The sequence below is a fragment of the Taeniopygia guttata genome, chromosome 5, assembly GCF_048771995.1.
Source record: "Taeniopygia guttata chromosome 5, bTaeGut7.mat, whole genome shotgun sequence".
NCBI lineage: Eukaryota > Metazoa > Chordata > Aves > Passeriformes > Estrildidae > Taeniopygia > Taeniopygia guttata.
This window is the reverse complement of record NC_133030.1, coordinates 59580210-59593764: the sequence shown is the minus strand read 5'-3', so window position 1 is coordinate 59593764 and position 13555 is coordinate 59580210. Positions and strand designations below refer to the sequence as shown.

Below are 13555 nucleotides of genomic sequence, written 5' to 3'. Positions count from 1 at the left end.
GTCACTTACGATTCCAGTAGTACAAAAATCTGCGATTTGTAATTCTCTCTCTGTCCTTTTCTCCTCAGATCAGTGACAGATTCTCAAAATACAGCAATTGAAAGAGACTTCCAAGAGAAGTGAGTCTTTCCCAAAACATACAATATTTAACTAGATTGCTTCCATAATCAAGAGGTTTTCAGCATGAAATGCAAACAGGATAAAAAAAAAGGAAAACCCTACCGTGATAAACAACAAAAAGAATTCAGCTCAGCGCTCCTGATTTTAAGAATATCCTACACAAATTAAACAGAAATCTGCAGAATACAGTTCTTAAAAAACCCAAACCACTTTATACACAAAGTTAAATTGATGAGAAATACTCTCATGTTTTAATGTTGTAAAAAACAGCTAGGTAGGAATACTGAAATTACTTGAAGTATATGTCTAGCCGCCGTGCAGGAAGGGCACCTGAAAGGGAGCTGATACTTCAGATACTAAAACTTATTACATGGATGTTACCCTAGAACTCTTAATGGTTGCTCAGGAATGTCAACAAAAGCCTTTCCCTTTGGGAAAACATGGGTATCTTCCACATGTAGGAATTGAGTGCCTTTTCCTGAAGTTTATTTTAAAGGGATAAAGTCACCCAGAAAGGAGTGAGCTCCTCCACCAGCCTACGGCCACGCTGTCAAAAGGCATTACTGCCAAGGGAGCCACAGGAAAGCAGTCATGGATAACACACATCCAGCACACACAGATCTCCAGAAACTGCACACAGACACAGGATGGGTCCCCTCTAACATGCAGGACAGATTGAGTAAAACAAGGAGTCAGATTTCACTCTGACATCCTCACTTTGGGAATGCCAGCTTGCGGATTGCAATAAAACAAAAATATCTTTTAAAAAATCCTACAAGCTCTTTCTCAATAATCAATAACTGCAAGAAAGCATCTGTTTCCCCTACCCTTATAGCAGCACACAATGATGCATTTCCAAACAGAAAACATTTTTTTGGTTTATCTTTGAAGAGAAGAAAGGTCAATAAGAAAAGTATTTGTACCTGTATTACTCCAAACAAAGCCAACATTAAAAACATGGAAATGTTCATATTAGTATTCAGGGACTTAGGACTAATAGGACTTTTCACAAACTGAAAATAAGCAAGCCAAAAACCAAGTCCCAAATCTGGAAATAGTTTATGTGTATCATAATTTTAAGAGGATCAGGAGTCCTGTTAAAATCAGTGAGATAGTTTATGTTTCCAGCTACATATTGTGTGATAATCAGAAAAAGACAGCTGGAAGTCAGCAGAATTTACCTTGAACAATTTACTCTGTTAGCAGGTTTATCTTATTTTATATGAAAAAGAAAATTCTTAGAACTCTTAAGAGAAATAAATTACTATGCTCCCTTCACCAGTAGCTTGGAATTTGCACTGACAGAAATTCTGATTTATTCTTTCGAGCAAGAGTGAAAATATAGGAAATAATTCCTCAGAGTTTTGACGGAGCTTTATGCGAGTTTTGAAACAAAAGTAGCAGAGCTTGCAAAGAAATAAATCCAGGGTCTCCTTCCCTCACTCAACTGTTGTTATTTAGGATTTAAATATTCCAGAAGAGAACTGTCATTTTTACAAAGTTGTAACTGAATTGGGAAACTGGGATAGGATGAAACTTGACAACCAAAAAGTAAATACCTGTTACCAATTAGGGAATTGCAAAGAGATGCTATTTACCTTGGAATACCTATGAGCTATAAATACTTTTAATAGAATTGCAACAGATGCATTTGAAAGAGAGGGTGAAAAAATATTAGATCAAGGATAGTGAAAAAACCATATCTTTTAAAATTTATTATGCAAGAGGATGGAATAATCTGTGGCACTGAACTACATTTAAAAGAAATTCAGTAAAGACAAATGGTCATTGTCCTCTGGTGGTGTTTCCAGGGTTTTACACTGGATTCCCCAGTCCAACTGCCTTTTATCTCTGACGAATAAACATTAATAGACCTACAAAAAGGTTATGACACTTCCAATAAGAACTGCTTCCAGTCTAACCTTTGTCTAAAACTACAAGCACATGCTTGTGTGTTAAATTACGTATTCAGATTAAAATGGATATAACTGTTTCTAACTACGTACACGGTGATTGTTCTAACAGCGACTAAGGTAGACATGTGTGCCCTGGTGTTAATACATTGAATTACATATTTTAGTATTATTAGATAGTAATTATATTATGCATGCTGACTCTAATATTCTTAGTATTTAACAGAAGTGGTACTGCAGTATTTACATTTATAATTCAGTTTCCCACTGAATGTTCAATTTGACTTTACCTAGAAGAGAATGGATTTGGTTCTATCTGAGGCTAAAACCAGCATTTGTGTCTTCAATTAGTTAACACATAAAGGCCATTAATATTCAAGATTTAGGGAACTTTTGGGGGTATTCTGGTACGATGTGAGAACGCTGGGGACCTTCTCGCTCTCTTTTAACTAGGGAGTTAAAGGTGAAGGTGAAGCCAGGTGGGATCGGGATCTACTTCCAAGGAAAAAGGACAGGATGAGAGGACAGAGTCTGAAGATGTACCGGGGAGGAAAATTGGACATTGGAGGAATTTCTTCCAGGAAGGAAGATGAGACATCGGAATGGGCTGGCCAGGGAAGCGGCGGAGTCACGGCGCTCGGAGGTGTTAAAGGTTGGCCGGGCACTGAGTGCCGTGGTCAGGCTGGCAGCGGGCTGGACTCGATGATGCCGGAGGTCTTTTCCAGCCGGGTCCATTCCGGGGTGCTTCGGGGCCGTGCCCGCCGTGAGGGAGCGGGAGCACCGCGGCCCCTCAGCGCTCCGGTACCGACACCGGTACCGGTACCGACACCGACACCGACACCGACACCGACACCGACACCGACACCGCCGGGAGCAGCGCCGGGGCTCGCCGGAGCCATTTCGGCCCCACCGCCTGCCTCAGGCGGGCAAAATGGCGGCGGCGGCTGAGGGCGGGAAAAAGGGGCGGGCAGAGAACGGGAGCGCTCCGCCATCCTCCTCCTCCTCCTCCTCCATCCTCCTTCTCCCAGCGCCGGCTCGGCCCCGCTCCGAGCCCGGGCCACAGGTAGGTGCCATCCCCGCCGAGGGTTTGCCCCCCGGCCCTTCCCCTCCGCAGACCGCAGAGGTGTTTTTTGTCGCCGCTTGGTGTTGGGTGTTTTTATTTAGTGCCTGCAGAAGCGGTGAGGGGAGCTGGGTGGGTGGGAGCCCCTCTAGTCAGGGGCAGAGGTGCCTGGGGAGGAGGCGGCCAGCCACCCTTCCCAAAGGTGATCCCGGGATGCTCATCCCATAACTGCATGGGGGGTGTTGTCCTAAAATGCTGTGTCCATGGGGAATGGAATCAACACTGTTCCGCCTGGCTCCTGGCTGGAAGCTGGCCTGCAGCACTGTGGGGTCTATATCCACGGATGCTCATCCAGGGAATCGTTAACCCGGTGTGTGGGCACGGGGTGCATCTGGATTTGGTGGGATGCCACAGCCTCCCCTTCACCTCTCACCTGTTCCTCCAGCTTGGCTAGCAGGTGGTTTGTAACCCCTACCCTTAAACACCTGTAAGACCACTGAGATAAGGATTTTAAGCCCTATGTGTTTCAGCTGCTTAGGTGGCAAGACAGCTGTACCCATACTCTGTAATCTGCTAAAGATAAAAGCAAACTAAACTCAGCTGATCCATCATCAGGATGGTGTTCATTTAGACAAAAATTCGTGCCTTCCTGTGAATTCCTGCCTGAATTTGTGGCAAGGTTTGGGTTTTTTTCGTTGTAATAAAGCCATAACAAGGTTATTGCAGGGAAAACTTGTGAAGTGACATTTTGGTGTTAAAACCCTTTTTCCATCCTTGCTGTGATAATGGCACAGATTCCTCCCTCCGTGATGAGAGACTGTTGTGTTAGGGGTTATTTGGGTATCCAGGCAAGTTGTCAAAGTGGGGCCAGGCCTGTATGTCAGGAATGTGTACTGAAGCCAGGTCCTGTAAACACTCACAAATGTGTGGAGCCTTGTTGCTAGGGCTATGTACAGGAATAAGACATGGATGAGTCCCTCTTTAAAGTCCTGATGTGCTACCTGAGTAGCTGGAAGCCAGGAGAACAGCAGAGGGAAGAGTTTCCATAGTTAGCGAGCTTCAGCAAATAAATTCACCTCTTTTTATGGCTTGTTTTAGAGCAGAGCCAAGTGGAACTATATTGTTTATGTGTGTGGATTCTCGTGTCTCACACAAAGATGCCTATTGTTTACACAGAAACTGTAAGAGGAATGTTTTGTTAACATTTGGTTAGCAATATAAACTGACAAACACAAACGCAGATTGGAACTTGAAACAAAAATAGCCCTTCTCAGAGCAGAAAACACAGCTGCCCAAAAACTGTTTTTCAAGGAAAATTCTGCACCTATTGGTTCTATATTCCCTTTTTACACTCAGCTTGTGTCATTTCCATGCCTTTCCATAATTTCCATGCATTTCCATAAATCTTCTACTGCATGTAACTATCCCAGCAACTTAAGCTCCATGCCCATGCACCTCTAAACAGTGCTTATTTTGCTAAAGAAGATTGATTCAATTGTGATATTTTATAATTACATTTGAATTTTGTTTTTAGTTGGGTGTGTCACTGCTACATTTTCTAATTCCTGAGCTGACTGGGATGAATTCCCCTCTCCGTTGTCAACATGTGTCTTTTCCATTAGTTCCAGTAGAACTGACTGCTGCCTTCTCCTTTTAGTTAAGAAACTTTCAGTTGCTTAAAATAGTAGGACCAAAAAACCTGTGTTTTCAATATTTTATTGAAAAAAACCCCAAAAAATCCACAGCCTATATAAAGAGTAGTTACAGAGCCTGCTTTCCATGATGGAGTGTATTGACTTAGTGGATGTGGAATGTAAATTTTCAGTCATGATAATGCATAAAATCTCATTTGCACTGTTTCAAATTTCATTCACCAATGATCAGCATCTACCAACAGTTGAGCGACTGATACCTGTTTAAATAAATGGGATGAATTGTTCTCAGAAATGTTTGGTATTGTAGAAAAAAGGGATCACAGTAGTTTGAGGACTCTGTGACAGCTAGATGTTTAATTTTTAATGTCTCATCAGTGATGGCAATGGGTATTCATCAGATTGTACAGCTCCAGTGGAAGAAAGTCAGTCAGAATTTCTGTCCTTACACATCTCCTAATGCACACCATCTCTTATTTAGGGTTATTATTAGTGATGTTGACACTGCTTTTTTTGTGCTGTTTTTTTCACCCTATTTCTTAGCATGAATACTTCTGCCTGTCACTCATAGATTCTTGCTTTCATGATTAGTAGCATAGAATTATATTTGAATATTATCGTTATCACCTTACATTCATTGTTACTATGTGCCCTGATCCTCTCTAAATGAGTATTCAAACCTATTTCTGTTTGATGGGTCATTTTAAATGTCTATAAGTATCTTTTTTCCTTTCTTTCAGCTTTTTCCATTGGCACCAAGAGAAATATTGCTAATTCTGCAATAACCCACAAGTATTGTGTTTGGTTTTTGTTTGTTTGTTTTATATGTTTTAGGAAGCAGAAAGTGAACTGTTTATTTTACATTACAGTGAGATCCTGTCCTGCAACTGGACTGTGTAGGGAGGATGGTAACAATGCTGATGTGGAAAACAATTTGTAATACTTCTACTTACATTCTTTTAACATATTTATGAAGAAAAAGCTTTATTGCATAAAGCTTTGATTTTTGTTTTTTACAGGGACCTTTGTGTGCCTGAGTCCCTGCACTTGTGTGACTGTTCAGTGGAATCACAGACTCTGTATACAGAGATCCTTAACAGGATTTGGAATTGGAGGTCTGTGGCAAGGTGTGATTGGAATCAGATTAAGTGGGAAGAATGTCAGTTTTAGGAAGGTATTTTGCTGGGGAGATGTGTTGGTTTTGTCATCTCCCAAGAACAGGTTATATATTTTTATTTGCAACCCTCAGATGAAAGAATGTGTTCACATTTTAAAATCTATATTTGCTTATTAGTTGTATTCTGGGAAATTCTAACAGCACCATGTCAGAATTCCACTGTAGCTTGGTAAATAAAAAGAAGACACAAGAATTCCCTGGGTTCTGAGTTCCAGAATCAGTAATGTGTCCATGTATTCCTTCCTGTTCTCCTCCAGGAAAGATGATCCCCAGGCAGCATTCCTGAGCCACGAGGATGGGGCCAGATGTACCCCTGCTCAATGACTACAAGCAGGAGTTCTTCCTGAAGCGCTTCCCTCAGACTGTGCTGGGAGGTCCCCGGTTCAAATTAGGCTACTGTGCCCCTCCCTACATCTATGTGAACCAGATCATCCTTTTCCTGACACCATGGCTGTGGGGAGGAGTGGGAACACTCCTCTACCAGCTGGGAGTGATGAAGGACTTCTGCACCGCAGGGCTGTCGGGAGGACTCATGTTTGTTACTGCACTTGCTCTTCAAATGACAAACCTCTATGCAAAGCAGAAAACAGTGACAGTAGAAAGAATGCAAATCCAGAATACCCTGACAGATGAAGATGAGTTTGAATTTTCCAGCTGTGTAGGTTCAGAGACAGTAAAATTTATTATTCCTGGCAAGAAGTACATAATCAACACTCTATTCCATTCCCTCCTGGCAGGGGTATTGTGTGGGCTGGGAACTTGGTATTTGCTGCCAAACAGAATAACCTTGTTATATAGCAACATTGGAGGAACTGTCGTGATCTTTGTGTTTGGATGGGTGACCATATGTATAGGAGAATATTCATTAATCATAAACACAGCCACAGAAACAGCCACTTTCCAAGCACTGGATACTTATGAAATCACTGCTCTGATGAGACCTTTCTACATTTTTGTCTTTATTGCAGTGGATCTTGCACACAGGTAAATGTAATAATGCACTTAGCCACTTAAAGTGATGGTTATTCTGTGTATTTTTGATGGGAAAGTTTAAATTATTATTCTGAGGAAAATTTATTTTGAGATTCTAATTAACTGTAGTAATTTCAAAGGAAGAAGATTGATGCATATATGCTAAAAATTGAGGTTCTATGCTGTGTATAGATTTTCGTAAATCTATATAAATTTTTATATAGATTTATAAAAAAATTGTATAGAATTCCAAGTAAACTAGGGAGAGCAGTTTGTAAGATAGGTAAAACTGTCTTCTACCATGTAATTTTTCATATTTTTGTATTAGAAGAATTTGCATTTATATCCTTTTAGAGGATGGGTTTAAAAACACATGTTCCTGACCTGGAATCATAAATCTAAACACTGCAAGCTTCAGGATTACTGGATTTATGTCCAGATTTCATCCTGGAATACTTCCTAATTTAAGCTCTGTAAAGTGATAGCAGAGGCTTTTATACAACAGGCAAAAACAAAACGAAAGAAAAAAACAAAAACATTTGAATTTAGTTTTAATGAATGGATAAGCAAATGGGAATGTTGCTGTGACCTTGTGATACAGATTTTTGAACTTGGATTTTTAAGTGCTTTTCCACTATGAAAAAGCTGTATCAGTCTACAAATTAGGAGAGTCACATTTCTGTTTTTCAGATGAGTGTCTTAGCTGAAATATTCGTAGTATCAGGCTCGTAAAACAAGATGCTTTTAGATTCACTCTCTCCATTCTTTTTCCCTATCAGGTGATATCTATAGCACTTTGTCACATGTGCATATTTTATGGGTGGGTTACTTCAGGTACATTTAAAAACAGTAGGTTTGAATTTGCTAGTTTTGCACTGGGAGATGGCTTTGTTAATGATTTACCCTAATTGCCACTTCAGGTGAGGTATGAGAATTTTACATGTGGTCTTGGACTCCAAATTCTTCTATTCAATTTCCTGAGGAGAAGATTAAGACATTGTCAAAATTCCTGATAAAATTCCTCTGAGGCTTGCTTACTTCTTAAAAAGGAGAGAGAAACCAAATGTCTTGGCAGTCTACCTCCTTTAACTGGTAAATTACATATGGGTTACAATTTATTCAAATTTCTAATACTGATCTTTGTGGTTTTGCAGGAAGATTTTGACACTTTTATGAACAAAAAACTCTTTAGGGATATACAGTGTTATCTGTAGGTGTACAGGCAACATGCCAGTTCTTCCAATTTTAAAGCTGATCTTGGGCCTTGAAATTGCATAAAATTTTGCCTTTGTGTTTCTGAAAAAAATACTTTTCCATTTTTTGTTAAACAGTCGAGGACTTGGAGCCTGTGGACCTCTCTTTTTTGCACAAGTATTTTTTTCAGTGTACTATCACAACAGTAACAAAAATAATTGGGATAATTGCATCACGGTATTCATCTGAAGGCTTCAAATCTTTTAAATTAAAATTTAGTCTGTGTTCTTGTGTTCTAATTAATGTGTTACTTTCCCAAGCATAAATATATGTCCTTATTTTTCCTTTTAAAAGATACTCATTAGGTTTTATAGGTTGAATGTGTAAGGTTTTAACTTTGGGATTTGCTGTAGTAATTAAGCAGGAAGTCTTCCTAAACAGAAGTTATTTTTCCCTTCACAGTCAAATGCATTTCTTCTTTTATCCAGGTTCGCTGTCAACGCACCCATTCTAGAGCAGACAAACCAGATTTTGCACATCCTGTTTCTTTTTCTGCCATTCTTGTGGGCAATGGGAATTCTGCCCCCACTTGATGCACTTTTTCTCTGGGGAATGGAACAACTCTTGGAGTTTGGACTAGGAGGTTCACCTATGTCAAGTAACACAAAGTAAATGTTTATACAGTTGTAAAATATATCTGTATTGTTTATAACCTTTTTCTTTTCAAGCAAATCTTCTTTATTTTCTCCTTCACAGGTTGTTAGTAATGTTTCTCATTTCTGCTGGAACAGCAATAGCATCGTATTTCATTCCCAGCCCCCTCGGTGTGATCCTCTTCATGACTGGACTTGGGTTCATACTGAGTCTTAACCTAAGTGAGATTGGGTTTGCCTTCAAACACACCATGATCAGCCATTTAGCCTCCAGCAAATCTAAAAATGCTCACAGAGGTCTTAGAATGCAATTTGGGTGGAGGGAATTCATTTTCTATGTGACTGTGTTGACATTTGCTCTCACAGAAGCGAGCCTGCTGCATCAATTTGCAGGCTCCTCATCATTTTCCCAAGCCAGTCCCCAGGCCATAGCAAGTTACATTCTGATCCTATTACTTGTAATTATGTGGATTCTTAGAGAGATTCAGAGAGTGTACTTGTTTGGAGTCCTCCGAAACCCCTTTTACCCAAAGGATGTCAGGACTGTGGCTGTGTTCATGGAGAAGCAAAGAAGGCTAATGAAAGTTGGTGTTGTCAGGAGGATTTTACTAACACTAGGTAGGAATACATCACTGTCTGTTGTTTGTTAGATGATGCTTGTAGGGAGATTGAAACTCTAGAATTGCTGTTTGTGCAAGATTCCCTGAATGAACCAAGGGAAGCCAAGTGGCTGGAAATACTTGTTGATGTCTTGTTAAATTGTGCATTGAGATCAAGGTTACTGGTCCAGCATATCTGAAAGTGATTAAATTTGAAAGTGATTTGATTTATTTCTTTTGTTAGGGGTGAACCTAAAAAATTGAGTCTTTTAAAAGCCAAGCTGAAAAAGCAGGGCCTTTTAAAGGATTTTAGTTACTACTGCAGCATCAACTTTTGAAAATATGTACTTGGAAACAAAATTATTTTAAAGTCTTCAAGCTGACTAAATATTTGTTTCTTAGAGTTTGCTAGTAAAGGGAAGTGCCTCCTCTCTGGTAGGTTAGAGACAAATGCATCTACTTTGAGGAAATAAAAAATTGGTTTAAATTATTTCATTTCATAAAGAAGCATTAGTTTGGGAAAATAGATTGATGACTGCTATTCCATGTTTATTTTTATTTATTTGAGTATTCTCTTGGAGAAACAAATAAAGGACAAAAGAACTAAGAGCAAGTAAGAGCTAAGCATCGATGTAAATGTGTATTGTCCTGGGTCATTAGTGCAAATAAATTGTTTGATATCGTGGGAGTGTAATACAAAGAGGAGTTAGAGATAATGAAGGGAAGGTTTCTCTTTTTGTACTGGGATATCCATCCTGCAATAACACTGCTTACCTCTGTTGACTTTTGTTATGTTTTTGGAAGAAGGTCAGTGATTCTTTTATTTCATTTGCAGTGTCTCCGTTTGCTATGATAGCGTTCCTGTCACTTGACCATTCGCTGCAAAACCTGCATTCTGTGTCTGTTTCCATTGGATTCACAAGGATGTTTAGGATGGTAATTTAAATTTTAAATATCTTAGCCTTAGAAATGTTTTTCTACATGACTTGAGAACCAAGGTGACCTGGAAGAAATATTCCAGGTCATGAAAGCAGAGATAAATTGGTATGTTTTTTAATGTATTTCTAACATATTTCTATTTTAGGTCTGGCAGAATACAGAAAATGCCTTACTAGACATAGTGGTTGTGTCAGCAGCACAAATGTTGGTGATTAATCCAGACCTCTGGTGGAACAGGAGCCTTGACACAGGAATCAAACTCTTGCTGGTAACGGTCATAATGTAAAATTAAGCAGATAATTGTTATCTGAAGTCTCTGTTTCTGTTGGAGAGTTACTACAGGACCCAACAGTAGAAGCTAAAAACTGTACTAAGATATATTCTCACACCAAGCAATGATAGCCATGCTTCATTCCCTTAAAATTACTTTAGCTATGCCGAGCGTTCTGCTGGCAACAAACCGTGTGCTTCCCACCCGTGTGCCGCAGGTGGGTCTCCTGCGGGATCGGCTGTTCCAGTTCCTGTCCAAGCTGCACTTCGCCATCGCCATCCTCCTGACCTCGTGGACGGAGAAGAAGCAGCGCCGCAGATCCAGCGCCGCCCTGATCGCGCTCAACGTCGCCTTCTTCCCGGTCCTGCTGGCCCTGGTGGCCGTCTCGGCGCTGCTTTCCTCGCCCCTGCTGCCACTCTTCACGCTGCCCGTGTTCCTGGTGGGCTTCCCCCGGCCGCTGCGGAGCTGGCCGGGCCCCGCGGGCGGCACCGCCTGCGTCTGCCCCAACACCGTCTACTACCGGCAGCTCGTGCCCGGCCTGGCCGCAGCGCTGCAGTCCGCGCTGGTGGCCGGCGGCCTGGGTACGTACAGGCTGCACTCTGAAATATTGCAGCTGAATAGTTCAGGAAGTGTGGTTTTCCACACAAACCCTTGGGATCGGATCCTTCCCAACGCCTAAAACCCTTGGGATCAGAACCTTCCCAATTCCCCAAACCACTTGTGATCAAATCACTCCCAGTACCCCAAAACCCCTTGGGATCAGATCCCTCCCAATGCCCCAAACCCCTTGGGATCAGATCCCTCCCAATGCCCCAAACCCTTTGGGATCGGATCCCTCCCAGCACCCTTGGGATCAGATCCTTCCCAATGCCCCAAACCCCTTGGGATCAAATCCCTCCCAGTACCCCAAAACCCCTTGGGATCAGATCCCTCCCAATGCCCCAAACTGCTGGGATCAGATCCCTCCCAATGCCCTAAACTGCTTGGGATCAGGTCCTTCCCAACGCACCAAACCCCTTGGGATCAGATCCCTCCCAATGCCCCAAACTACTTGGGATCAGATCCCTCCCAATGCCCTAAATTCCTTGGGATCAGGTCCTTCCCAACGCCCCAAACCCCTTGGGATCAGATCCCTCCAAAGGGAGGAGAATCTATGGTTGTAAACCACATTTCACAGCATGGGTCAAATGTGACATTCAGAGATTGCTCAGGGAAAAGTGGTTACTTTTATCCTTCTTGTACAACCAACAGCAGGAGAAAGGGGAACCACTACAAGTTCCAGCAGGGGAGGTCGAGGTTGGATATCAGGAAAAATTTCTTCACTGGACAAATGATTAAGCATTGGAACAGGCTCCTTAGGGAAGTGGTGGAGTCACCATCCTTGAGATCATTCAAGAAACAAGTAGATGTAGCAGTTGGTGAAATGGTTTCATGGACATGGTGATATTCAGTCAAAGGCTGGGCTTGATGATCTGGGAGATCTTTTCTAGCTAATGATTCTACAATGTCTACTTGTTACAATTGTGTAAAAAAAAATAACTTTTGTTACTTTTAAGGAGAGACTAAATGGTGATGAAACAGTATCAATCCTAATCTTTCTATGCTGAATAAAAGGGATGAAATGCATTGATCCCACCTAACTGTAGGCAGTAAATTGGGTTCTATAGCCAGACAGCATAGAGGATGATGTATGTCAGACTGCTCTCTGTAGGTCTGTCTGTCTCTGCATCAATCCCATTGCTCAGCATCCAGAAGGTGACTTTGTTAATTTGGCTGTATTAATTGGTTACAGTAAATATTGACTGGAGGTTTGGGAAATACATGATGTAGCCTAAGTAGCAGTAAACAGCTGAGAACAAACCCATTGATAAGATTTAATGTCATATCTTGTGCAGACAGCTGGGGTAGGATTGTAGCAGCACTTATGGATTTACAGCCTGTGAAAGGTATTGTGATGGGGTTTTCACAGAATTACAGAGACAGAGGTGAAGAAATGCCCAGTCTTTTTCCCAGCTGGAGCCAGAGTAACTATTTTAAAATTGCAAGGTTGTTTTCTTGGGAAATAGACTTTGTGTAACCTAAATAATCAAAAGATTGTAGCCCTTAGACAAGAGGCAAATATTTACATAAGCCTCTTAGAAAATGCCTTATGGCTGGAAAAAGTGGCCTAATATTTGAAGGCAGTGGAAGTTAACCTTAATCATGCTTTTCTGAAGAATATGTCCAGGTGCTTTACTAGGAAATATGTGCTGCACTTTCCTCTCTGATTAGAAAGAGGTACTCACTAAAACCAGGAAATGTTTTTTCTCTAAAGAAGGATACTTCAGTTTGTCTACTGCATTAGTCCATTATGTTTTATATTTAAAATAGATACATTTACTAAATTATTATAATATATAGCTATCTGTCATATATATATGTTATCTATCTCTTATATCTATCTATATTATAGATATACATATTATAATAGGGTTTTTTTCCTAATTTCCATCATGACTGTGGTGGCATGTATGCCATAGAATAAATAATTTAAAACACTAGTCTTGAGGGGTAAAAAGTCTCTTCTTTAATGGGAAAATCTGTGAATGAATGTCTTGAAGCAAGAAAAACTGTGGTGTTCTCAGATGAGTTCAAAAGGAAACAATACCACTTTGTGTGTCACTAATTTAAACCCATAGTTGGTTTTTTTTTTGTATAAAGGAGTTTTAGTAGCTTTAACAGCTAGCAAGAAAGGAATTAAAGTCTTTGCAAAATGTTAGCAAGAAAATGCACTTCATTAGCTCAGTGGGATAGAAAAGGTTACTTAAATTTTAACTACAGCTTAATGGTTGGTTTCACTGATTTCACCTTACAACATTTTAAAACTAAAATGCTCTGCAAGTGAGTGGTCACCAGACATGAGTGACAGCAGAAGCAGGTCATAAACTGGCAGCAAACATCACCCTTAAGAACGCTTCTGTTCTTAAGCATTGTGTTTTGAGGACTGGCATTCAGCTATAGTTCAA

The 13555-nt window shown here is 40.7% G+C and overlaps 1 protein-coding gene across 6 annotated transcripts in view; it reads left to right on the top strand.

Moving 5' to 3' along the window:
• Positions 1–2590: 2590 nt before the first annotated feature.
• Positions 2591–13555, top strand: part of PCNX4 (pecanex 4) — a 26904-nt gene continuing 15939 nt past the window's right edge. Inside the window, exons 1-8 of one of the 6 annotated variants that reach the window (XM_030275176.4) lie at positions 2593–3096; positions 5765–5860; positions 6180–6906; positions 8577–8756; positions 8845–9359; positions 10176–10276; positions 10425–10547; positions 10768–11131. In XM_030275176.4, the coding sequence (XP_030131036.4) occupies positions 6218–6906; positions 8577–8756; positions 8845–9359; positions 10176–10276; positions 10425–10547; positions 10768–11131 (1972 nt within the window). In that variant the 5' untranslated portion in view covers positions 2593–3096; positions 5765–5860; positions 6180–6217. Of the gene's footprint in view, positions 3097–5764; positions 5873–6179; positions 6907–7814; positions 7987–8576; positions 8757–8844; positions 9360–10175; positions 10277–10424; positions 10548–10767; positions 11132–13555 lie in introns of those variants that run through there. The other 5 variants (XM_030275178.4, XM_072930526.1, XM_012574263.5 and 2 more) reach the window with 5 other exon arrangements.